The sequence below is a fragment of the Anopheles stephensi genome, chromosome 2, assembly GCF_013141755.1.
Source record: "Anopheles stephensi strain Indian chromosome 2, UCI_ANSTEP_V1.0, whole genome shotgun sequence".
Taxonomy (NCBI): domain Eukaryota; kingdom Metazoa; phylum Arthropoda; class Insecta; order Diptera; family Culicidae; genus Anopheles; species Anopheles stephensi.
The window spans coordinates 47,241,427-47,269,003 of NC_050202.1; the positions used below are offsets into that span (position 1 = coordinate 47,241,427).

At 45.3% G+C, this 27,577-nt stretch overlaps 1 protein-coding gene across 12 annotated transcripts in view; it reads right to left on the reverse strand.

Annotated features, from left to right (window-relative positions):
- The window catches only part of LOC118507023, a 37,125-nt gene that overhangs the window by 2,764 nt on the left and 6,784 nt on the right, over positions 1-27,577 (reverse strand). For all 12 annotated transcript variants that reach the window (XM_036044973.1, XM_036044970.1, XM_036044964.1 and 9 more), the window contains 3 exons: positions 3,989-5,942; positions 704-3,914; positions 490-638 (listed from right to left, as the gene is read on the reverse strand). In XM_036044973.1, the coding sequence (XP_035900866.1) occupies positions 490-638; positions 704-3,914; positions 3,989-5,942 (5,314 nt within the window). The remainder of the gene's footprint in view (positions 1-489; positions 639-703; positions 3,915-3,988; positions 5,943-27,577) is intronic.

Consider the following 27,577-nt stretch of genomic DNA (forward strand, 5'->3'; position numbering starts at 1 on the left):
GGGTGCGGTGCCGGTCTTCATATGGCAAAATCTTCACATGGCTTTGCACATACAGCCCCAGTCAGCCATGCACCTTCCCCCCCGGAGCGCGGAATCATGATACGGACTCGACTCCGGCGGCGGAGCGCTCCGGGCAGATCCGATCCGGCAAATGGTCGGATCTGCCCATCCCTACACTTAAATGCGCAATTGGATTATCAGAGCCTCACTGACAGTCAACCGTCCTGGGAACGATCGGAAGACCTATGTGCCCAAAGTTGGATGATCGAAACAAGTAAAGGAATTTAAAAGCATAAGAACCTTTTCTCATGACTTTCATGGCCCAAAGAGTGCCAATATAGTTTCTAGTTTGAGTAGGATTCGAGTAAAATAATGTACATTGCGTTATCTGGAGTTATACATCGCCGCCACCATTTTTTTTCTTAAATCGTCAAGAGCATAGGCACTGGTGTATTTAGTATATCAATCCCGATCAGACCACAGACTTACCTGGAATGGAGTCATCGAATGAAACCGGTTAGCCATAGCACTGCCTGGTGTGGGCGTCAACGGAGGCTCAAACATGGACACGAAGCTTTCCCGCGGAAAGTTCATCTCACCGAACGCGGCTGTCATGCCGATCCGACTGCCGGTGGGTACTGTCAAAAGAAGAAAAAAACCAATCGTTATAAGACAGTTCAAAGCTTCACCACTTTCCACCTACCACTAAACGTATCTGCCGGTACCATCGAGCTGCCACAGTTGCAGCACACAAAACGATCGATCCGGTTTGCTGCTCCATTGGTCGCCATTTGATGCGCACCAGCACCAACAATCACTGGCGTCCCAGAACGTCCACCGTTCGGATCGGTACCGGAGCTGGATTTCGTTACCGCTTCTTCCGGTGCAATCAGTCTCAGCTTGGAAAAGGCACGCAGCAGCTCATTGCCACACGAGTGGCGGACGGTGCCGAGTCCGCAGCCCTGACCCGTTCCAGTCGGTGTAATACATCCGGAGGACGGAAGCTCCACATCGTCCAGGTTGGCCGAGTTGGGACGCGAGGAGGCTGGACTGATGTCCGACGCACGGCGTGATATCTTGCGCATGTTTACCGTAACGCGTGTGGTCAGCTTCTTCTTCCTAGCGCTCCCCGGTGGAATGGCCGTTGAGGTGGCCGTAGTTGTGGTTGTGGTCGTTGAAGCTAGGTTCGAAGGTTCGGCAAACGTTGCCAACCGTTCCGTGCTGGACACGACACTCTCCCGGTAAACGGTTTGCTGGTGATGGATGGCCAAACTGTTGCTGCCAGCATTGAGTGCCTTTCGGCGAAGGAACAGTTGTGAGTTTGGTGCGAATGATACCGGGACGGTAGCCGGTGCGGGAACGGTTTCCATCTCGGGTGCTTGGCGCACCTCAATGGACGGTGTTGGTGTTGACGGTCCCTTTGGTTTAGAGCTATTACTTGCCAGCAACACATTCAGATGAGATACAGCAGCGTTCTGGGGTGAGTTCGATACTGGCGGTGATGGTGGTGGGGCCGGGATCGGCATTGGTGAGACTTCAACAGGTTCCGATTTAAAGATGGTCAACGGTTCTCCGTCATCGGTTTCCTTCAGTGCGGACGTTTCCTCCGCCTCGAGAGTCTTTTCCAGCTCGAGCACTTTGGTAGGTACGAGCAAATTTTCTTCCACCACTAGCGATCCTTCGGCACTTTTCTTTGAGCTACCCTCGGTTGCCGATCGCTTTCCACTGCCATCCATTCGTCTTACCGGACTGTAATCGAAACCGGTCTTTTCAAACGTTGTTTCAATCTTCTTAATAACATCTCTGACCGATGAAAGGTGAGCAGTGACAACACTCAAGGAATCATCCAACGATCCACCAGCGTTCACTTCTTGCTTTTCCTCCCCGGAACAGCAATCGTCCTGTTTGGCTTCCTTCGCTTCATCCGATGCCGGCAGTTGGCTGCGTTCGCATATAAGTTTCTCCTTTTTCCACAGCGAATCCTCGAACGGTGGACCACCATTAACGATCAGCTTGGGTGTGCCATTTGTTGGCATCGTCGCGACGGTCGAGCGAGTCTCAGGAGAGCGGATAATGTTGACGCTAATGTTGATACGCTTCGGTTTGATGTCCTGCAGCGACGTGGAGCAGTTCAGGTTGGTCGAGGTTAGGAAGGAACCGCTGCGAGCTGCCAGCTCCGCGTTGAAGAACGATTTACTGCGGCAGTCTTCCGGTGTGGCAGGCTGCGACGATTCATCTGCAATGCGCAGCTTCTGATCCGACAGCCATGCATGCTTGCGTATTTTGTTTTTGCGTGCTATCGGTGTATCGGGAAGGGTAAAGTCGCCTATCGTGAAGCGGAACGAGTTGTTCAGCTTCGGTGTAATACTGCGGCGTCTCGTACCCGGCGAACTGTCGCACGATTTCGACGGATGATTTCGCTGTACCGGGGTGCATTTTTCCTCCGAATCACTGCAGGATGGTCTTATCGGTTCTGGCTTCGTTTCGGGCTCATCAGACACTGCGTGTTCTAAGGAGTTGACGGAAGTACGCTCGGTTTGCCGTTCGTGCAAAGGCATACACTCGCTATCCCGTCTACCGCTTTCGATCTGCTCACCCTGCTCGATAAAGCTCTTGTTAAGCTGATCCTGCACTTCGAACAGCTCTTTGGCCGCCTTTTTATTCGCGCGCGGTGGCTTCTTGTGCTTTTTCACCGTACTTGTTCGGTCGTATATAGCTTGCTTCGAGGACGATTTGGGCGAGAGAAACTTATTATTAAAATCGAAAATTGTCTGATAGATCGCCGAGTTCGAAAGGCTAAAGGTTGAGCTCAGCGGTGACTTTTTGTCGAGAGTTTGCAGCCGTTCCTTCGAGCCCACATCCGACCATCGTTGCCCTTGGTGCTTGGGAGCTTGCTGCTGAGCGGAAGCTTTTGTTTTATTAATTTTCCTAGTCGGCTTTTTGGGCAGCTGTTTCGGTGCCTTGGTCAGCTCCGATTCCTCCGTGTGGAAGTAGATCTTATCCGCTTTCTCGACGTGTGCACTCTGCTTCCGAACGTCGTTCAGCTCATTTTTCAGTCTCACTTCCGACGAATTTGCACGCTCCTCGTAATCCTCTGCCAGCCAATCGTAGGTTCCGTTCTTCTCCATGCCCAGCTCGAGCAGCAAACAGTCCAGCAGATCCACCACATTGCCCATGGTGATTTTTCTACTGTTCAGATCACCCAGCCCACCTTCGAAAATCTGCCGGAAGCGCTCGCAGCGTTCCTTCTCGAACATGGGCAGCGGAAGATCGGCGGAGGTGTGCAACTTCTCCAGCTCGGCCCGGTTGTACACGACAAATGGAACGTAACCGTTCAGAATTTCCCACAGCAGCAACGCAACCGAGTACACGTCGGTGCTCTTGCACGGATACACAAAGCTAGCCTTCGGAACGAGCAGCTCCGGGGCGACATAGTAGAACAGGGAAAACTTTTCCCGGTACTCCTTGCAGTAGGGCAGGAAGCGGCTTGCCCGACAGTCGTATCCCGTACCGGTATCGCCGAACGAAAGCTGTGCCCCGTGTGGTTTGGAGCGATTTTCGCCAATTTCCGTCGACAGCTTGCGGTACTTGTCACGCAGAAATTGCTCATCGTTCTTGATCAGCCTGGCGTAGGTGGTGATCTTCTTCAGCTCATCGTTCTGCGAGGAGGTCATGGAGTTGCGTGACGAAGAGGTGCTCCCGTAACGGTTCTCGATTTCACGCCGCACTTCGTCGGAGGAAGCATCGGTAGTGAGCTCGAACGAGGTTAGCTTGACGGAATACGGGTAACGTCGCATCAGTATGCAACCGCTGGATATGTTTGAGTGGATGTAGCCGCACTCTTGCAGATAGCAGACGGCGGATGAGATTTGCTGGACGACAGTGATCGCATGAATCAACGATAGTCGCTTATTCTGTTGGCAAAGAGAGAGAGAGAGGTGTTAGAAATCACCAGAAAAGCCATTTTGCATCAAACGTTTGCACTTACCATTTTATGAATGTAATCAAATAGCGTAAAATCAAACGGTTCCAGCAGTAGCGTGGCTTGATTGAGGGCCGAATCGTACGATACAGCCATCAGCGTTACCATCGTCGGATGACGAACCTGCGCAAGCACCTCAAAGTCTCGCCGACAAGCTTCCTCGGCAAAGTACAGGCTGCGCTCCATGTTCAACGAGTACTTGCGCAACGTCACCGCCACACCACGGAACAGCCCGCAGGAAAACTCCAGCGGACAGGCAAAGGCACTGCGCAAGCTTCCCACCCGGTAGCGCACCTCGTTCGGGAAGCACGTCAGCAGGTTGCTGCCGACGGTGCGCCGGAAACATTCCAACAAATTCCGCTCCGTGTAGCGCGACTGTAGAAAGTCGTCCGACATCTGGATGCTTTTGCTCCACTTCTGCAACGAATCCAGCTCCAGCAGAATATCCTGCGGATCTTCCTGCAGTGCCAGCTGCACGAGCTGTGCATCGATCTCTTGCTGGCGGTGTTGTAGCAACTCGTCAGCCTGCTCCATCTGCTGCTGTTGGAGCTCCTCATCGTCACCTTCCTTCAGAGTGCTCGCATTGGACCGATCCAGATCGGTGACGATCCGTCTGGATCGGCCCTTCAGCACACTGATCGGTTCGGTAAAGATGCAGCTAGACTCATCGTGAAAGGCAGTCGTTTGCAGGAATTGGAAATTGTCGTTGACCAGCTGCTCGCAGTTTCGTATCTCGGCCAGCGTGTCTTGACCCGGGGTATGGTGCGGCTTGCTGCTGTTTTGATCTGGCTTGGTTTCTGCCGTCGTGTCCGCATTGTCACTGAACGGTAGCGCATAGTCCACCAGATCGCCGTGTTTGTTGATGATCGTTTGATAGGAGAGAGATTTGTGGCGCTGCTTGGCCGGTGCGGGCGATTGCTCGTCGGCACCTTTGGGCTTCATCGAACCGCGATAGGCGCGGGAAGAGATGACGTGTTCGTCGTAGACGGAGGATGAGTTAAGCTCGTACTTCCGGTAGGATCCGGTCAGTGGAGAATCAGAATCGCTTGGCTGACGCTGTTTCGGTAGACAGTTGGACAATCTGAGAGAGGCTGAAGCAGACAGTCCCGTCACGGGTGGTGCCGGTGCGGGCTTGTCTTTAAACACACGCGAACGAGCCTTGAGATTGCTCTGCTTCTTCGGCGTACCGTCAGCATACGGACTTGCGTTCGCTTTGTAAAACAGCCGTGGGGGGCTTTGTACCACGTACGAATCACCAAACGTTCCGTTAATGTGGTGTGCCTCAAATTCTGCCACCTCGTTCTCGTAGATCGTGTTGTTCGGTTTCGGAGTGACAACCTTCGAACGTTTGGGAAACCGTCCCAACGGTTCCTTGCCCAGTACCGCCGGAAGAGACAGTCTCGATTCGGCCGGATTGGTGTGATTTTTCTCAATCGCTTTCGATCCGTTGTTCCACTGACTGTTTGAGTTCTGAGACGTGGTAGACGATGCGTCGGTCGGGATACGGTTAATGTTGCGATAGAACTCGACGGACCGTTTCGGTTTCTTGGGGGCCAGTTCGGAATGTTGCGAGGCAGGCGTACCCGTTGGAGCTGCCGTTGAGGCACGATGATGACGAGCGTATCTTGGAGACTTTGGCACTTCAAACCGGCTAGTGGTACGGTTTAATATCATCCGCTCGTCACGAGCCAGCTCGATGTCAGAGCTGAAGTCACCATCGCAGTCGCTGTCGTCGTCACCGGAAGGTTCCTCCTTGATTGTACCGTGTGCGGACAGCGTTAGCCGGGGTGGAAGTGTCGCATTCACCTGACTGGGTGATGTGTTTAGGTTAGGTAAAATGTCACTGTTGCGTTGTTGAGTACGCCACTCGTTGAACTTTGCCAACGCCTCCAGGTAGGCTAAATCTTGACCTTGGCCCACCTTCGGGGGAGCACTGTCGCGCCGTCGGTGACGCTTGTCTCTGAAGTAGAAGAAGAAAGAAAGTAACAAGGGATTAGTAGCTAGTTCCGAAAAGATGTTTTTACAACCGAGAAAACGTACAATGAGAATTTTGAGGTCTATTAAAGTTAAGCTAGTTAAGTCTTTTTCACTTGACACCTCCCTTAACTTGTTTCTGGGACATAAATATTCCGAACACTTCGCCAACCAAAGACCAGCGCATAAATGAGTCCCACATATAGGGCAGACAGGCATCGTTTCCGACCGTCAGTAGCGAAGAAACTTCTGCTTTTGTTTTTGCTGCAAAAATTCCACTCCACGATGAGACTAAGTATTCATTTGTACGCTTGCGATAATTTCTCTCCGCTGCATGTTTATTAAATTATACGACCAATGTGAGAAAGGCAAACGAGGTGGTTTTTGCACTCTACTTTAAACACAGTGGCTACTGGGAAGATACTGGCCGGAACGGACACACATCCACGAGTGAAATGCCAGTGAAGTTCGTGTCGGAAGCGACATACATGTGATGTGAACCGCGAGGAGGTTAAACAAGCGCCATGGTTGAGTTCCCGTCCACCGGTAGACATGACACGTCGACCGTGCACCCTGTCGTCGTCGTGTTCCGTCCAGATGGAAGGAAATATAATTGCTCTGATATTTTCATCGTGAATCCAAACTGCAACCGGTGGCACACTGAGCAATGGATAGAAAGTGACAGTGGCTGGATGCAGAGCGATGCGAACCGATGTTCACACTTTCCACCAGCGTGCATAGCCGCTCAAAGCAAACAAACACCGCTAGTCCGGGGTGGAAAATGCAACCGTAAAGGCTGGCATCGTTTCATGCTCCGGCTGCAAAAACTCTTCCGAAAGTATAAACGATTAGTTCGGGAAAATTTTAGCCAGCACAACAAATATTCGCCCCCCCACAAAGTGTGCCGCCTTTGTGGTTGTTGGTGCGCTAGTTTTTATGCTTTAATTTTTCTTTTAAACTTTGTGACAAGCGACAAACGATCTTCATAATTCGTCGGGCTTTCATCGTCAGCGCTTTAGCGTCGGGCTTTGTGTCGATTAAATTGTGATCATGCGCAAGCAAACAAATAAACCGTCCCGTGACGGAAAGTCGTAAATTGTGGAAAAAGCGGGAAACAGATATCCATACTTTCTCGAGTGAAAAAGAACCCGGGGGGGAAATAAAAGGAAAAGGTCTATTTTTGTTAAGTAAACTACGATGGTTTTAATTGAAATTAACTGACTGAAATGTCGAATAATTGGCAATAATCTATTTCGGTACAAGAAAACTAGTTTAGGATAATTATGGCGTAATTAGTTTCAACATTGTCGATACTCTTTTTTATCTATACGCGAAAAACGCTCTGAAATTTGGTTTTAAATAAAAACTGGCCTAGCCAATAGACAAACACGAGTATTTATTTTACTAGGATAGATATAGCGTTAAGGACAGTGTGTTAAACCACTATTACAAGTTCTAACATTTGACACGGTAGAAAAGGAGTGACTTACTCATGAACATAGTGGCTTGAAAAACCTGGTCACCAGATAATTGAGAAACTCCACTAGACTTCCCTATATGTTCTTAATCTACACCTCTACACCAGATATAGAACAATGGCGGATGGGCAGTCCAGTGTCGTTCAAATCCCATTTTGAACGATCCTTCTTTAGTTGGACCAGCCTGTACAATAAAGAGAGCATTTTATGCCAAGCAAAAAGGAGTCCATGCTCCAGGTAACTTCATGGTTAAACACATGATTTTACTAAATGTTATAAGAGAGGTGTGGTTTTTTACCGGTGACACCGAGGCGACACGGGCGCCGGGCGTCAGGACCGGGGTTCAAATCCTATTTAAACTGCCTCCCCCCGTACGCAGGGCTGACTACTTTCTACTTCTTCTTCTTCGGTGGCACTACAACCTCGAAAGGTCTCGGCCTGCCATTTCTGGCTTTCAGTGATTTTACCTGTAGCAAGGTAGTCGCCCTGCGTTCGGAGAGGCGGTCCGAATGGGATTTGAACCCCGGTCCTGCCTAATGAAGAACGGCGCCTCTGTCGCCTCGGCCACTGGACCACCCCAAATTACTTAGCTGACCACTTTGCTATGGGTAAATTCAAGTCACAGAAAGCCAGAAATGGCAGGCCAAGAGCTTTCGAGGTTGTAGGACTAAGAAAGAAGAAGAAGAGGTTTTATGAAGACAGCGTGTGCTAATGGTATGAAGGACTTTGTTCGTGGCCCATGAAAATCTTCATAAGAATGCATGAAAATCTTCATACGAAAACAGTTTAAAAATACGAGACTTTATCGTTTGATTGCTTTGTCGTTGTGGAACTTTACTCCAGGAATCAGAGAATCCGTTTAAACGGTGATATATAATTATATTTATTAATTATGTTTATACCTATAAGAAACTTCTTGTACAAAATTGGCTTTATTTGAAAATGATCTCATCCATGTGACCCAGAATAGGCGGCTTATGATGCTTGCTGAAGAAATATTTTTGGGTCGAAAGGCGCGTCAATCAAAGAGACTCTTACCTCACATCGCCAGCAATGAATAGAACCTTTTGGGAAGAAGGAACTTTCAGAATTTTTAGAACTTTCAGAGGAGCTTATTCAATTATTCTGTATCCAATATGGAGTGGACCATTTTCAACAAGGCTCAGAATAAGATCAACAACAGCTCAAAAACAGCTAAATTTTAACAAACTCCAAAAGGACCGTCCCAAATGATAAAAATAATGTTATTAAATCACGAAAATCTTGTTAAAACTCTTTTTAAATGATTCTTCCTTGGCACTACAACCTTGAAAGGTCTAGGACAGCCACTTCTGGCCTTCATTGACTTGTTTTTACTCGTAGTTGAAGCGTCAGTACTGCGTACGGTATGGAAATGCAACGAATCAGGAAATCATTAGACTGTTTGTAAGAGGTTAAATTCTGCCAGGAAGAGATGGATTGATTATGGATAAATTTATTAGGAATTACTATTACACAGTATTTTAGTTTTTACATACTACAATGTTGTAAGAATGCAGAATTTGTGATGCCAAAAAGTGAAATGCAAACAAACAAATCAATAATCATTCGTACTTTTCGTTCCTCAGTTTTACCATCGACATGGTGCAATGCAGTCCTCCAGTCGATGGAAAACGCTCTCCTCCGCCACGGGCTGTGCTCGTGTCGAATTTTTCATTTACCTTTTTCCCCCCCCCATTCGTTCCGGACGTTCCATTGCCCAAAAACGAAGCGGGACTGTAATGCTCCATTCCGAACCGAACCGGGACACAATCAAAAGGCATTATTGCATCGCCGCTGCAAACACTCTCGAAACCCCGGACGAGAAATGGAGTGCCGGCTCCAAAACTATCTAATTGAAAAACAAAGAAAACGCACGCCACGTTTCCCTTGTTTAGTCCACCTGCCACAGACCACATCCCATGCCAAAGTGAGTCTTTTTCCGCCAATGCTAGCCGACCCCACCCGGCTCGAATCAGATTTAGGTGATCCGCGTGCAAAATAAATTGCAGCTTGCAGGCTTAGTCGCCGCTGCAGGTGTAGATTGCCAGAACTCACCCCAATGGGAGAAATGATGGGGGAGAAAGGGTGGCGGTCTACCACGAGCGTGAAAATCGCCAGTATAAACGTGATTAATTTTCACGCCCTCATTGGTAAATAAAGGCGGCGACTCACGAGAGATTGGACTGCATCCATCTTTCCATCTCCGGGGCCAAGATCTGTGCGAACCTAAATCGCCACCAGCGAGGATGGGCGAGGAGGGGGGGGGGGGGGAGCGGGGAGGGATTTATAAGCTGACCCAAACACACACATACACTCATGGGCTGGACCCTGCTGTTGTGTGTTGCACCCCACACACCGCACCGTTAATGAATTGCACCGATTTTCATGGTTTTCACTTTTTTCGTCTTTCCTCCTTTAACGGTGGGTTGAGCTGGTTAGGGAAAGGGGAAAATTGGCAGCAAAGGGTGTTGGTTTTTCCGTACCCAACTTACCCCATACACCTTCCTTCACTTTCCTTCTGGGTCGCATCATGCAGAAATCTCGCGCCGAGAAACATTTATCTTTTTAAACGATTGTTTCCATTTTCTCCCGACGTGTGTGTGAGAGTAACGGCGTATGAGTCGGATGGTTTTCCTCTTCTTTTTTTAAATTTTCCGCAAAAATGAACCGCGTCCGCGGATTTAAGCCACAGTATCCCATTGCCAGTGTCTCATCCATCCGGCTCGTCACTAACGCAACCTCCGATAGGGGGGGGCGAAAATAGCAACCGGTAAGAGCTGCTGTGGCATGGGATGGTGCCGTGTCCGGCGAACTGTGAAGTTGCGAGCGAGCCCCAAAGCCGTAAATTCGCTTTGACAGGAAGCTGCTGCTTTGACGGGTTGCTGACGTTGAACGGTGGTGGTACGCGCCGATTGGTAATGAGTTGGAATCGCGAGAGTGTCAGTCCATCGCGCGCGTAATGAGGATGGTACGGTCTGCATTAAATGGACAAGCTGAAAAACTTACACCTGTCTCAGCTTGTTGAGCAAGCCACCAGCCGTGGCAAACGGACTGCCCTGACCCCGCTCCTCTTGCTACCTTCTCTTCCTCTTCCCTCTCAGGTAAGAGTGGAAAAGTCACAGCAGAAAAGTGAGGTGATAACAATCAAGGGAAACACATGCATGAAAGTCATTTTTCGTTGGATGCTGACTGGCGATTGTAATGCAGTAACTGACGCGCTAAGGGCTAAGCATCAGTGACTAAGCTCGTTGGAAAGGCAAATGAGTGCAAAAAGACAGATCAAATAAATGTTTTTAATAATCCTTGAATATCCCAAATTTTAAACGTAAATAATCATTTAATAAGCCTTAAATTTAGCATTTAATCCTTTTCTTTTATAGCAAAATAATAGCATTTTTGGTTTAAACTTGCATGGAAAAAAATGAAGAATGTGGCTAAAATATATATTTTTTGTTCTTCATAGATAGATAGATCGCAATAACAATTTTTAATTCAACATTTTAAATGGTAACGGGGTGAATTGATGGGTTACTATCAACCAAGTAATCCAACATTTTCGTAAGCTTTTGCCTTCAAATTATTTTGTTAAAAATGTACGTATTAAAAATTTACTGACTAAATATCTCCCTAAAAAGAATGTCTCTCTAAGTAAAATGAATTTGAATTCAGAGGTCGTTTTTCGCGAATAAAATCTATGACCAAAATAGCCGAAGAACGCCAATTAGAAATTAGTCGAGTTAAGAGTACTATTGTTCTTATTTTATCCCTGAATAAAGAAGTGGCAAATAGTGAGGAATGTCGTGCAGACCTGCTTATAACTTAAAAGTGCAGTATCCTCGCACTATAACAGGTTTTCAGCGGATGGGTTTCCAGCTTCAATGCAGCGTAATACGCTTATTCCAATGCAAAATCACGGTTTCAAAGCATTCCACCGACATGGTGAAGAATATCTTGGACAAGATGGACATAGTGGTACGAAATTCGCCATACTTGTTTGTGTTGCAGCCAACTAATCCGAAGAATACCTCTTGTAAAAATATCTTGCAGAGACAGAGGATGAGTCATCGTCCAAATAGACTTTCAACAATCCTCTTTTGGAGGACTTTATTTGATCAGTCTATGGCCTATACTGAGTACCAATTGATCGCTAAGGCCCAGAGAAAATAGATAAAATATTCTCTTTTTAAGAAAGCTTTGTCACAGAAGGCAGTGTAAGTGCCAACCTGGAAGGCGTGGCCTCCTATTTCTAGGAACGCGTCTTGAGCGTACAATTTATGTCAAGTTGAATCCCTTGAAGGAGTAGTGATGAGTGTTGCGACTCTTTTCCCGAATCGAACCAAAGTCGAGTTTGTGCCTATGCGGATGTCAACTTTGTTCCATGAGTGCAGCGAGTACGGTTCGACCGGTGGGTCCAAGGAGTGAGGGTCAATTCTTTCAACCCGAACTCATCGAATGGCTCCGACCCGGTAGGTTTGTGTCGACCCGTCCAACATGAATATAAAGTTATGCAATTTCCATTGGCATTCGAAATCCGTTTGAATGCATTATATTGCCTACATACAGGCGCAACTCATCTCTCAGCAGCAATCTATCGACTGAAGTAAAACATTTGTGACTAAGCGACGAAAGTGTCATAGTGTCTATAATCAAAACAAACCTAACAATATTTGTAATATAATCGAAACAAGAGTTAGGAAACGCGAATTAAATTATGAAAACCCATACAAATTGTGAAAGAAACAAATGGAAAGTAAATAAAAGAAAGAGGGAATTGATACAATGTCATTATAAAAATTAAAAAATATGGAAAAATTAGGAACGAGCAAGAATAAAAAGGAAAGAAAAACAAGATTTCTATTAAATGCTAAAAATATAATTGTGAACGCTTGAGTACTGCTTGCATCAAACATTCGAACTGCTGCATTTCGACTCGAAAAACGCTTTTCTACTCTCCCAGCAGCACTGCTTGACCTGATAGAGTAAAAATGATCAACATGCTTTACCAAATCGTTACGAGCCCCAACTGCACGCGTGACAGGTGTATGTCAAGAGAGATGAGATGAAGCTGCACGTTAAAGGCGACAAAAATATTACCCACAACAATGGCACCCTTCTCGATTAAGATCTCGACACGCCCGACACAACAATGATGGAGCCAGTTGACGATCAGCTGGCCGATCTTGGATCCAACGATAGACGACTGTTACCCGTCACCAAGACCGTTCAGGGGGACATCTTTATTTCCTTTCCACGACGGCCCAACAGCTACATTAAACACAGACCACAAATTTTGACACCAACTCGGTCGGTTGGTCGGGGCCACAAAAATGAGGTGATTTAATTTAGCTTTCCGTTTCATCGGCTGGGAACGACGGCAGCCCGATTGCTCGGGGGAAGTAGCAATTTAGTGAGTAATGTGGTGGCCAGAAGTAGCTCGGCCTGCCGGCGCGTGTCCACTTAGTATGCGGAACAGTGCTTCCGGAAGTGAATGCTGTCACACCGGACAATGGCGGGCGTAAGTTGGGCTCCTCTGTCCCACAAAAGTGGTCCATCATTTTTTTGTAAAAACACTGTCGAAAGTGACAGTGAAGATAGAGGTGAAAATAATGGTTAAATCTCTGCATCTCACACAAAAAGTGAGTCCTCTTTTTTCGATTAAACTGTATAAAAAGACGGACCGAAGCGAAAGTCAAGTGTTGTTCCAAAACGATAGTGTTGTTCCAAAAACCGATTCAGTAGCAATGAAAATGAAAAAAATCCACCCAAAAAGCAGAGAAAGCTTACAGGATAGAAGATGGAGGTCGTAAAACGTACATTTGAAATGACTTATGAATCGACACTGATTAATTCAATTCACTTTTTTCTTCTCCTTTCGGCCAGAGAGTCGGGAAATTCACCAACGGGGGAAGGCAAGGCTCAAAACCGGGCCAATGAAACTGTAAATTTATCACCTTCAGTTTGTTCGATCGTTTATGATTTATGTTTATGAGTGTGCCATGCCATGAAAGTGCACTGAAACGATGTGAGAAGAAGAACATTAACGACTTTAATGATTACTATCAATTTCCCTGCCTGCGCAGTGACACGATCGCACAGCAAGGCATAGTGCTATAAAATTAGTTCACGATTAGCGATTGATTTTCATAATAAACGATACATAATTAAAAGCAGGACGCTTGTCGAGGTGAGATTGATACATTATATCTCTAACAAATGAAAGCATTTGAACGGAAATAATCATGAAAAAAGTAATCGCCAGTAAGAAAGAGGTTCACACCAGTCGCATACGCCAGTGAAAAGCTTCGCGAGCCTTATGCGCGAAATTGATAGCAACCCGGTTCGGAAAACGGAAAATTGTGTACGAGAGGATGAGAGAAGCGCTCGAACAGAAAAACAATCAACGGGCAACAAGCGATAGGAAATTATCACATTTTACACTCATTAGGCAACCATTTGAACGGAGGGTAACACACACACATGGGCGCACGGACACACAAACTCCCGGGGCGCAAATGGAGCGCATCGTGTAACAAAGGTGGAAGCGAAGAAACTGTCACGCAATTGCGGAAAAATCACACGCATGTTGTGCCTCGCGCGAGCAACTGACCATTTGGGATCGAATCGGTGTGTGTGTATTAGTGTAGCATAGTAGTACTTGTGCATCTCTATACCTTTTGTTGGCTATTTTTATTCGTACTTCCTGCACTTCTTTTGCTGTTAACAGTTTGATTAAGGACGAGAGATCTTGTCTTACGATGTCTAAACAATGTGGTCTTCCGATATCTCCCTATTTTGGAAAACATATTTATCTAATTATCGCTATTCAATGTTTCTCAGAGTTGGGGTGGTTTGATAGCATTTCGATAGTAGTGCCGTTCTTCACGCGGCAGAACGAGGGATCAACTCCCAATCGGTCTCAAACACCAAACGATTCAACCAATCGAATATTGCCCTAATAATGGAGACCCATGTTTATGTCCCGAAATCTCTTTATTTATCATTCAGGCATTTATCTGCCTTCTCAATATATCTAGAACTCCATACCAATATGCTAAGAAAGTGCCATTTATTTGACCTCTGATCGATACAGGGTTTAAGTTCAGTAAGTTTAAGCTGCAATCACATAGTTGTCGGTATATTGATGATGATACATCACAGATTCGCCAAACTGAAGAATAGCCAAGAAATAGTGACAGATGCAAGAAAAGCCGCTGTAATACTACCTATAAATTGATAGTCAAAGAGTTTTACGATTTGCACTTAGGAATTAGGAATTTTTTTATAGGTTTTATAGAACTGTTGTCGAAATTCTACTACTACGATTATTAAGCGCAAATCAAGGACTTAAACTTCAGCGAAAGTCACCGATACCGCTCATGGCCTAGGGTTGTTGTCTGACTACCCAAAACTCTGAGACGCCTGACGGACACATTTACACCATCACTTCAATCTTCGTTGTCCTTGCTTACGTACAGGACTAAACATCCTAATGGAGATCTTTATGCTCTTGAAGATTTGATCAGTTTTATACAGAATTTATATCTCAGAGACGTATCTAGCGACGTTGATTCTTGGGACTAAAATCGTTCTTTAAAACCTTGGATGCATCCCTTATGCCTTGTTATAAATATGCAACTTTTCAGTGAATATTTGACCCATAAAATGGAAAAAATGTGCGTCAAAAAATTAAGTGAGGTATAGGTTAGGAATAAGGTTGGGTTGATGGTCAGTACGAAACTACAAATGTATTTTTGTGAGCCCTCATTATGGGCGATTAAACGACGGAACAGTAATCCAGAATCGATAAGACCAGCTAGTAGATCAGAGTTTTCAAGCATAGGAACCAACAAATTCTGACGATCTAAATAATTTCAGGATCATTCAACCAGTGGCGGATCAAGCCCCTTGGAGGCATGATGGTTAAGTATTGAAGATCATACGCAGAATGTAAGTTGGAGGCCCCTAAAACATCGAAACAACTGACTTCGCCAGAGTCAGAGACCAAGTGGAGATATTATAAGAGACCACTATGGAGTTCGGGACCCTCCAAATTATCGAGTCTCCCAGGACCTATCAATAAGCTTAAAAGCTGGGGTCCGAAGTATCTGCTTACTTTGCTCATATTGAGGTCTATCCTCAACTTCAACCACTACTAACCTCTGATTTGAACAGGTAAATGAAGATCTCAGACACTCAAGTCTTTAGAACATTAATCTTAAAATCTTTGGTGAGCACAGCTTCCTTAGTAATTGATGACTGGAGGACATGGTTGAGAATATAGGGAGGGGTGTTAGAAGTTTGATACCGGGCAAACGTGGTTGCAGGCACACCAATTCACTCTTGTCATCAAATTCTCGAACGGCAGAGCATCAACTTCAACTGCATCTACACACTTTGGTAAGAAAAACTTTCATTCCATCCATTCGCTTTCGTTTGAATTTTTAATCCGCATCCGAAATCAGACAACAACCAAAGAAAAAAAAGCTATCAACCTGACTCGGAAACAGGAAAAGTGTCGGAGATTTCCTCCACTGCTTGCGCGCGAGTGTGCGCTCCAGTGACGTATGGAAAATGATTTGGTCGGATGTTACTTTCACGTACGGAAGGGTTCCCGACGGCCCCCGTCCAACAAGCTGCTCCACACAAAAAGCAATGAAAAACTCTCCGTTTGGTGTTGTTGTTTTGGGGTGGAGTTTGACTGACTATTTTAGCAATCCAAACTATAGCTTTAAGCCGGGTGAAGTATGAACCGTCGCGCGTCGTCCATTTCGATTGTAAAAATCAGATCAAACCATTGAAAGTGTGCATGGGTGGTGTTGAAATGGGTGAACAAATGAAACAAAAAAAAAGTGAAACGACAAAAATCGGAAATAGACGGACGGCGGTATTTCCGGTGGGATTGAGTTCACACGAGACATTGAAAATAAGACCCAAAACGGTAGCACTTGAACCGTGTCCGTGTGCCGGGCTGTACAGAGAAGCGCATCCACGCACAGACAACTATGACGACGGGGCAGAAGACGGCACCCGGAGATGTGCAGAAAACGAGTAAAATTAAAGGTAACAACAGCCAGCCACCCTGCTAAACGCGAAGGAAAAACAATAATTTCTATCGATGCGAAAACAATGGCGAACAGATGCCTTGAAATATGTGGACAAAAATGTGTGTGTTGCGAGGGTTGTTGTGTTGAAATAGTTTTCTCTCGTTAAGCATTTCCACTGGGTTGGGAGGATGGCTGACATCTAGGCTGCATCTAGCCGGTTTCCTCGTAAATTCCTTTCACGGTGCCGGATCCCACAATCGGACGGCCGCTTCCGAGAAGAAAAAGTGTGTGTGTGTGTGTGTTCCCATTTTTGTATCAACCCTCAGGTTCTACTGCTCGGTCCCATCTGCAGCGCTTGGCAAGAAAAGCGTGTGCTCCAGGGAAAACTTGAAATGCCGTTGCAGGGCGTTTAACAATCGTTTTCGAAACTCGTAAAATAAAAATCTGATTAGATGTGATTGCAGTTGCTATTGTTTCTCAGCCTGCACACGTCCGAAGAGAAGAAGAGAAATTCTCCGACTGAATGGTTCGTAAACGGGTGTGGTTACCTTTTGACATCTGACCGGGATTTAGGAAGCAACAGGTCTAAATCGGGGAGGTCAGCATTAGATGCGTCCTACCGGATACGTCCAATCCCGTGAGATGAAGTCGCATGCGACTTTGATTTCCTTCCAAACTGACACTAACTGGGGCTCATTGAAACCTCGCTGGCCGGACCAACCGCAGTGCGGCAGGTTCGGTCTCATGTGGTTGATGAATGAAGTGACTACCATCCGTTATTTTCCGCAAATCTTTTGACAGACTTCCGAGACGGGGTGAGCAGCTAAGCAGAGCAGCACCGGAGTCCGGCCAAAGCTTGTCCAGCTCGTTGGCATCTTGATTAATTAAAAGCATGTTGAACGATGCACGAAAAGCGACGGACCGCTCGGCACTAAAGCCGCCAGTCCCCCGGCAGAGCATGACAACAGCAAATGCTGGTAAAACAACATATTGCTACTGGTAGTTTTCCAGTGAGCATTACCCAAACACCGCAAGAGAAACACGCACGTCACACGGGCAAATGGTGGTGAAGGGTAATTTTCACTCGTATCAAGCGGCAGAGCAGCATCGACGATTCGCTACTACCGCACCGGAAGTAGCTAACGAAGGTGACATTAAAAATGCGTTTTTGCTCATAGTTCAAGCGACCGTGTGTGTTTGTTTTTCTTTCTTTTCACCGTCGCAAATTTTTATAGCCCATTAGGAGGGGGGGCAGCAACGGGCAACGGTGACAAAGTTCTGCCAGTATGACATCATGGGTTTAAAAAATCCCGCTTTACACTGTACGCGGGAAAGTTTTCCGGGTTCGTCGCTTGTGGAAATCTTTTGAATTTTTCAACTTTTGAAGACAGACTTTACAGCTAGCTTTGAAGTTTCGAACTATGCAATTGTCTTTTACACTTTGTTTCACAGTAAAATGTACGTATGTGAATGCAAAATAAAAATTTTGTCATTATTATTTATTAACTTAATGTTCATGCCTCGAGAGCTTCAACGTGATTATAAGAGGAATGATGGAATGACAAAACAAAAACAAGAGACAGGGATGCCAACATCAAATAGACTATTGGACATGTTAAGAGTCAATTGTGTTGTTCTTTCCAGTATAAAGCATTATTCTTGCCAAGGCGTACACTACGAGAAGAAACTGAGCTGTCTCGTAGATGCCGAAAGAGAATATACATAGGAACCTAGAATGAAATGGCTAGTTCATTTAGGTTATCTTAGAAGAGATAAACAATACAATAAGATCGGATATGAGGTGTCAGTGCTGCTAGTGTTTGAAGTTAGAGCAATTGCCGGCGATTGTGATAATATAAGAAGATGCATGTGATCACAAATTTCCAAGGGCTAACATATAACTAAGTAAAGGGGGCCCTGCGTGGCTCGTTGAATTATAATGACAATAAACAATAAGTAAAGTAACAAAGAAAATCAGACCGCGAGATACTTTGAGCAGCCAGCTCTTTTCAGTAAAGTAGTATCAACTCTTATAACAAAAAACCGCAGTCCAACAAAGGAAGATGTCCCTTCGAGAGGAAGATGTACTGAAGGAATTTTTAGGGTCGCGAGTGCTAAATATTGTACGAAGATCTCACCATCGTGCAGCGGTGGGCGGGTCACGTCATGAGAGTGACATCGGACGATCCTGCCCATAAAGTCCTTTTAGACCATTCAAGCGGACAGACAAACTGAAATGGAGTGATGGCGTTGATTCGTCCGCCAGAATGGCCGGGATAATGGATTGGCGGAGGATTGTTCCAGCAGGCCAAGAATGCGAAGCGGTTGTAGCACCAGATAATAAAAAAGTAAGGGAATGTTTCAAATAGATAGTGGAATCTTGCAAGCCTGGAGAATGGTTTGGGGGCTCAAAAATTCCTGATGAATTCCATATGAAAATATTAAGAGCATCAGCTCAAAGTAAACAGCCGTCTCAAGGAAGAATATTAACAGAGTCTTCCACAGACATGGTTTTGGCTAGGAAGATATTGGTAAGAGAACTTATTTTACATCCTCTTGCTTATTTTACTTCTGCCATAAAGATACGATTTCTACATCAAAGTTACTACACCAGACAAATAAGAGGTTTGAAAAATTTACTGAGGAATTTACGAAAGAGCTTACAGTAAGGCAAAGTAATTAAGCATCATAACAACGCATCAAATCATTCCCTTGTGCGAGCAACTCATCTGAAAGCATCAGATAGTTCTAGAAAAGTTCATCACTTTCACTCGAATACGACATCACACCTTAAAGGTCAGATCATGCGAAAATAAGCTAGAATAAGCCAACCGATTACGCCGCAGCTAAAGCATCTCGGTGCATCGTGATCCGGAACAGGAGGCTTTTAGTCGCGCCCGAAGGCTCAACTTGATCATTCACTTTTGGCAAATTATACCTCATCCTTTTAACACAATGATTTATGGTGTCATATGATGGTTTGCTTCAAAAACCATCCGTCCCCCAACGTCGTCAGCTGGCTGCCCTTGCTCACCGTACCCTCCTTTGAGGTGCGCAATTGCTTCGACGAATCATTTTCACTACTATCTGCTTCATCAGTCCACTGCGCCCGAAGATGAAAGCTCACGCTCGCTGGCAGATCGATTCCTTTTCGTTTGTTCAATTTCGAGCCCCCGCTCGCTCATTTGAACTTTCGCTGTCCGAAACGAGCGCGCATGTCCGTTCCCGCTCGCTGACCGGTAAAGGTTACGTGGTTTTTAGATTAACGTTAAATAAAATGCAAACCCATGTCCAACGAGCTGCGACCAAACCAGGCTGGCTTTCAACCGAGCGTACGCGCGCCGGTTTGTAGTTTTCACACTTTTCCACACGATCTGACCCACGGTGATCGTGGGCAAATTACATTCAGCCGTCTGTTTATTGTTGATTTTCGACCGATTCTGTTGGCGGACGATCGTGCAATTGTTTTTCCGCACTTCTCCGTATTTCACTGTAACCCGGCACAGCATTGGCAACCTGTGCCCGTTGTCATCGTGAAATGTGAAATGAAATTGCACGTTGGTACAGGGGGTGCAAAAGTAAAACAATGCGGCAATGTGCAGTGCAGAACACGATGCTCCAAAACACGGTCGCTCCCTGTCGTACGTTATTGCTCCGTTTGCCATAAACAATCCGATTGCACCACATCACCACTCAGTCCTGGGGTGTCTTGAGCCGGTGGTGTGGTGATGGATGATGAAAACGATGGCACCCTCATCATCATCATCGCCATGATGATCGTCTGCCTTCACAGCTCGTTTTGTTTTGTGTGGAAGGTAATTTGATCGGAAAATGGCTTTATTAGGCAAAACAGCGACTCACTGTTAATTGCATAAACCGAGTCGGAGGGCCGGCCATGCCCGAAGCGTTCCATGGGCGAAGGAAATTGAATATCAAGCGCGCCGGTTGAATCGGTGGTAGGAATCTGCATGGCATGGTTAGCTGTCTATGATTGCAACTTCAGTTATTAGGCCGCATGTGCTCAAATAGCCACTAAGCAAATATTTGTGCTTTTATTTCAAGAAAGAGCGGTTTAACTATAAATCTGGAGTCATAAAACGTCTTTTTCTTAGTGAGAAAAAAAATACTTTATGAATTTCTGCTGGCAATTATTCATCTCATCAACGAAATAGAGTCACAAATGTGAGCCTCGCCATATGAAAGAAAAAAAAACGCTCAAAGCCATGTAATTTCGCATCACTAACTTCTGCTGAGCTTGCAAAGATTCAACACGTTTTTGTGGCTTTTCTCGGTTCGGTGCTCACGCGTGTGTGTGTCTCTTTTTGGTGATCTAAAGAGGAACACAAAAAACACCCCCCGAGCAAGACTCCATGTCGAATCCATAATGCTCGGGCAGGCATCCATCCCATCGTTACCCGCGCTCAGTACGTTCGCCAAAAACACCGATTTACTTTTGTGGTCGTTCCGGTGAAAACTTTTATTCTTCGTGTGACCTTAAGCCGGTCGGCGAGCAAACCACCTCGGCGAGGCTTATTGCGACGTTTTGGTTTTGGTTTTTTGAAGCGCGAATCATACTGTAAACGATGGTTCTAATTGATGTCAGTCACAGTAGATGAGCGCCACCTTCGCATAACCCCACAGGTGGAGCCCATTCTGAAGATGTCCCGAGCAATTCACGCTTGCGATCCGGAAAGGCAAAAGACACTTGCTGGGCTCGTCGACCACGAAAGCGCCAGAGCGGAAGAAAGCTCCGGATGCGTTAGCGAACCGCAGCGCTCCTCGACAAGACGCTTGCGCCGGAAGCTTGGGTTGTAAATTGTGGGCTGGCGGGGCAGCGTTTCACCCTCTGGTGTCTTGAAGCCGGGCAAATAAGCAGCAACAACATTAGCACAACACAAAGACGAGCCTGGGTGGTGGAAGCAATCTTGCACCGTTCGGATAGGAAGTATGGTTCACCAAATTTTGCCAGCATGCTTGGCACATGATGGCCCGTTCATCGTCCATGAAGCACACGGTCGCCAATCGCAACAGGGGAGAGTTAATGGAAAATGAATGTTTGACGCCATTGTCGCCATCCATCAGACGGGAGTGCAGTGTGAATCCGGATGCGTAATCGGATGCCACCAGACCACAAAACCGCATTGGTTTGGTTTGGTGGTAAGCTCAGGAACAACGAAGGGCCAAATTTATCCGCAGCAGCAACAGCCTGATGGATATAGCAGGGATGCATCTGCATGATTGCATTTCAAGCAGAGGGTATAATTGTACAGACTTATATTGTTCAAATCATTTGTTCTTGCGCGAAAACTCTTCTGATGCTTCTGAAACGCTCTGTGGTAAGTCATCCGTAAATTGTGGGAAGAATTACTACAGTGTCTTTGAACTACAATTTACATTTGGCCTGAAATTCCTCGCGCGGTCCGGTGGTAGAATGGTCTTCACACGACAGAACCGGAGTTCAAATCCCATCCAGATCGCCTCCCCGTACGTAGGACTGACTACTTTGCTCGGGGCGGTCCGGTGGCCGAGGCGACAGCGGCGCCGGTCTTCACACGGCAGGGCCGGGGTTCAAATCTCATCCAGACCGTCTCCCCGTACGTAAGGCTGACTACTTTTCTACGGGTAAAATTAAATCACAGAAAGCCACAAATGGCAGGCCGAGACCTCTTGAGGTAGTAGTGCCAGACAAGAAGAAGAAGAAGAAAATCAAGTCACAGAGAACCAGAAATGACAGGCCTAGACCTTTCAAGGTTGTGGTGCCAAGATTCATTCCATTCCATTCATGTGGTGCCAGATTGTTTCATTCTAGTACACAGTTTTGTTCGCACTTTATCTGCCAGAAATCCTTGAGGTCTGTCTTTTCTGGTTATCTTGACATAATTTTACTATTAGTTGGATAGTAAGTCCAAGAAATACAGAATTGGTAACTTTAATAAACTACAGATATGAGATCAGACTAAGTTCAACGAGGCCATATTTGATGCTTATCGTAAATCCATAACCAGGCATTTTTACTATCACAAGGACGATCATTCGCGGATATTTAAAAAAATACTCACAAAATATCCCTTAGAATAATGGAAATTAGTTAAATTATAATGTAAAAGTAATCAAGTAAACCAATAACATTCATGACTTCTTTAGCCCCGAGAACTCTGCCATTCTCTGTCAGGAGATCAGTCAGGACACCAAGAGATTACAGTAATAGCAACGTTGTCTTTAACCTGATGTCTAAAGCAGTCCAGTACAATGTTGTGCTTTACATAGCTTATGTCTACAGTAAACTTTAACTTTATGACAGTTTCAAAGACAAGATATAGTGTGAGAGTATTTCAAGGAGTTTGTAATGAGTAAGGTTTCATTCTATTTGAACTGTTCTGTCCAACCGAGCGGCATATTTACACATTCAAGAGTTTCTCGAGAAGAAATGAGCTCAGAAAACGAATTTTCAATCAATTATCGTCGAGTCATGAAATTTTAGTTGCCAATACTCTTTTAACTCACAAAAAGTTCTGCAATCGGTAAATCATTATTAGAATACCTCAACATAGGATTGAACGCCACGGACATCATGGCCCATGGACGTGACAAATCGGCCCTATCGTATGTATTTACAGTGTGATAGCTTCATTAATGCCGGTATATCGTTAGTCGTTCCTAAACAGACTCACGGACACAGCCAACAGCAAACAAACAAACGTGCAAACACAATACACTTGCATCGGTGCGGCTTTCCGGCACCAACCTCAATCAAAGGCATCGCCAACAGCAACCGATTTTTTTTTGCAGACAATTGTTGCAGATTTTACCTACGAACAACGGCGCGTAAACAGCGCGCGAGTAAGTTCATGTTGTAAGGTACGGCGGGTAAATTTGCCCACAGCACGGTAGCATTTGGGTTTGGGCTGGATATGAAATCTGGGCAGGTCATTTCCCCGGTTTTCGTTACACTTGCCTGCACGTAACGGGGCAAGTGAATGAAAATTCTAAAAGTTTACCGTCAGCGGGTTGGTCCGGAGGTTTAAGGGCACGAACCAGGTACCAGACCAGATGGTTCGATATCAGCACGGTGTGGTTGATCCACCGTTCCACTCACTAACTGTCCCGTACGTGCGCGCAAAACGCTGCGACTGCCTATGTGACGATCGTTCTAGGGGATGGGCCAAAATCACACTCAAAAATTCTACAACAACCACCAGGCCATAAAATGCATACATTTGTGACTAATGCCCTAATGGGCACAGAAATACCGTTCGTGGAGGAGCGCCACACGTCACACCGCTAAAACAATCATGGTGCAGACCTCCGGACGGCCGATCCGGACCAATTCTACGCATATTTCAATGGTACATTTGTTACGCATCGGCGCACAGGGCCGCGAACAGAAGGCAGACGTTGCGAACGGTGACAGCCGGCATTAGGCTGCGAGTCCAGCACAGGTGTGACATAAACGTTCGAGCGATACTGATACAGTTGGGGATGTGATCGTTGCAAAAGCGATTTATTAAACGTCGTTTTAAATATATTTTTCATTAGTCAGACCAATTAATTTATATCGAAGAGTGGTGGAAGATCATTGCACAAAAAAAACCTATTATCAAATGCATGTTTTTGAAACGACAAAGAATCTCAATGCTTTCAGTATAACTATTTTTTATATATTCCAACAACTATATTATTAGCTTTATATAATTTAACATGAAGTTACTGTTATTTTAAATACTTTAATTAGGTTTTGCTAATTTATCAGTTTTTAAAGCCATTAAACCAAAGCTTTAAATTCGAGCCAAAGCTGTGAATCTTGTTTTGGATGCTGGCCATTTCGAATTTCAACAGGCTGTTTCAATATTGGCAGTCCATGCCTTTGTACATGGTTTGCGAAATGAACTAGCCATTTTTGAAGTTAGTTATAATTGGACAGACATATTTCAGTCTTATGATTGTTTAAGTAGCATTGTTTTTTAAATATATCTGTCCAGTTCCACATGAAAAGATCCTAAACCATAATGAAAAGTTTCCAGTTTTACCTGTAAATTTTTGCACTTCATCCTGAGTAGAGTCCTGAACTAGCCTCAACATTTCTATAGCTTATCATGAGACTTCTTTTTCTTCTTTTTTGGCCTAACGACCTTTCAGGTCATGTCTGCCTTTTATGGCTAGATACCGCTTAGTTGGATAACAGTCAATCCTTACTACGGGAGAACGGACTGTATGGGATTTGAACCTCGATCCTGCAGACCGGCGCCAATGTCGCATCTACCATCGGGTCCCCCACCATCCCCATCCTGAGGTTCTTCTTAGCATTGTTCAGACATCGAGGTTGATCAGACGGTTTGAACTAAAGATTAAATCATTCAAGGCAAATAGTTTGGTTATCTTGGGAATCGTTTTCATCTTCCACAAAGGACATGGATTAGTTCCAACAATATGATATTACATTGGAAAAGGCCAAAAATGGTCTATCAATCGCATTGAGTTTTATTTTTTATAAATAGACAGTTCTTGACGGTTTTGAAAAATATATTACCACTTTTTCTCTCATCGAATGGGATTAAAGCATTGGAAAATGATGCTTCAAATGTTTCTTTCCACCGTGAACTTTGGAAATAGGAGAGAAACTCATACTTTTGCAGCTGACTAACTGCGAATGAGACAGAGTAGAGTATTAAAAATGTTGAAAACTCAACTACAGCACAACGTTTAGTCTATCAATATGAATAATTAATCATTATCATCAACTTTTCTTCATTTTAACTTGTTTCTAACCGTGGAAATAGACAGGATGCGATTTTCGCAAGTGAGAATGTTGCACTAAGCTAAGTCTTCGTCTTCTTCATTGGCACTACAACCTCGAGAGGTCTCGGCCTGCCATTCTGGCTCTTCTGTGACTTGATTTTACCCATAGCAAAGTAGTCAGCCCTACGTACGGGGAGGCGGGATTGATTATCTGGATGGGATTTGAACCCCGGTCCTGCCGTGTGAAGACCGGCGCAGTTATCACCTTTGCCACCGGACCACCCCAAGCTAAGTACCTTCATAAAAAATGGCTCTCGGATTGTGAATCCTGGGGTTTGCCAAGCAAGACAGTAAGACAAACTTCAAGATTTTCTTAACCCAAATACAACGAATGATAAATTAACTACTTAAAGCAACAGGCGAAGAGGTCCCTGAGACCTAAAGCCTCTTACAAAAAAAGAGTTTTTCAATCATACAAAAAAAAACAGGTTGGAAAGTGCGTGGCCTAGCAACAATCCATATTCAAGAGGTCCCTATGAATACCAAGGGGATATATCCATCCTCCATGTGTCCATATATCCATACGTCCAGGATTTCTCCATCCAGAAGCGACGACCTACATCCCGATGTGTATCTAAGCCCTGACCCCGGGATTGATTATCTTGTATTTTTGAATTATTTACCGTATCCTGAGCATGGGTGCTTATGGACTATAGGAAATGTATAGTCCTTTAGCAAAATTATAAAACAAGCATTGAAGTCCTCGCTTTATCGTTGCTGGCGTCTTGATAAATTGAAATATATATAAATACATGATATCAAAGTTCAATTTAATAGAATACAGATGGCTCTTCCAAATGCAACTATCACCGATGAGATTTCCTGAAATCTCGCTAAATGTAACGATATGTGTGGTAATTTCCTCAAACACTTGATCACATGACTTGATCGTGTGTAAAACGATATGATCGTATCGAAACACTACACAATCCACCCGTTGACCTTTACCACCGATGTAACGCAAGTGAACACTGTTCAATAATATCGCTTATTCACAGGATAGATTTTCAATTTCGTCGATCCATTTTAGCCAACTCTGCTCTACCATTCGTCCACGGGACCACCCACACCCACCCCGAGCGAAGGTCAATTTGGATCGGATGACAACATAAGCGCCGGAAATTGATCGCACCCCGTACGCATGCATAATGCTCGTGAAGCGCGTTTCAGTTCTCACGAGCAGCATGTCCCAGTGTTTTTCTCCGCTCACATTTGCCGGTTCTCGAAAATCGCATACATCGTGCGACCCACAGGTGTATGTGATCTGCCCCGCGGGAGACCGTAACATGGTCGGAAACATAATTGTCCGAAAAAGAAAAACGGCACCAACAATTGCCAACGGTTTTCAGTGTTCTCGGCTCGTGGTGTGCGTACGGGAAAAAGTGAACCGGAATCATTCGGCAACAATTGAAATTCCGATCCCAGGGCGTACAAGGTTTAAATATGGCGCAAAACGCGCCATTCCTCCCGAGGTGTGGCTGTACAGAATTATGTTGTTCGTTCGCTTTATTTTGCATTCGGCGTCTGCTGTCTGTAAAACCGAAAATAGAATTGTTTTACCATCTGGGAGAGCAATAGGGAAAGGAAAAAGGAAAACAAATTGCACCAGTAGTGTGAAAATCGTAACGCGTTTTTTTATGATTCTAGCCGTGTTTTGGCCGGAAATCGGACATCCTCCCATCCCAATACTGAGATGGTTGGTGGCTCCATAATTGAATCCACCAGCAAGAACAATGTAAGCGCATGGTACGCATCCACCATCCGTTGTTCTTTCGCCGGAGCAAAATTAGTGCAGCTTGTGCCGCGAGAAGAGTAAAGCAGCGACGCTTCGAACGGCATCATAACGGAGTTTCCAGCAAGTAAATCGATCGCCAAGAAGGAGAGATGATCGTATCGAACCGTCAGGAACTCTCGGTGAAAGGTATTAATTGAAAAGCAACTGTACTTGCCTCCGGGCAGATGCTACGGATAAAATATTAAATCAATAAACTCCCCGTTCTGAATCGAAGAAGGGTTTGAAGAGAAAAGACTTCTTGCAGGGAAGTTGAAGTTGGCCCGATGGACGGATGAAAACGTGATCATTGTTACATGATCGACAGCGTTTTGGGTGGGATGGCAAGCGAGAATTATCTCCCATTCGTGGTGACTGTAGATCCCACTACACGAGAACACTTTGCTAGATGATCTGAGACTCCAGAATCATGGTCTAGCGGTGGTGGTGGTGTGTGTGTGACCATTAATCATGACCATTTTTTCTTTCCCCTGATTCATTCATGCCATGT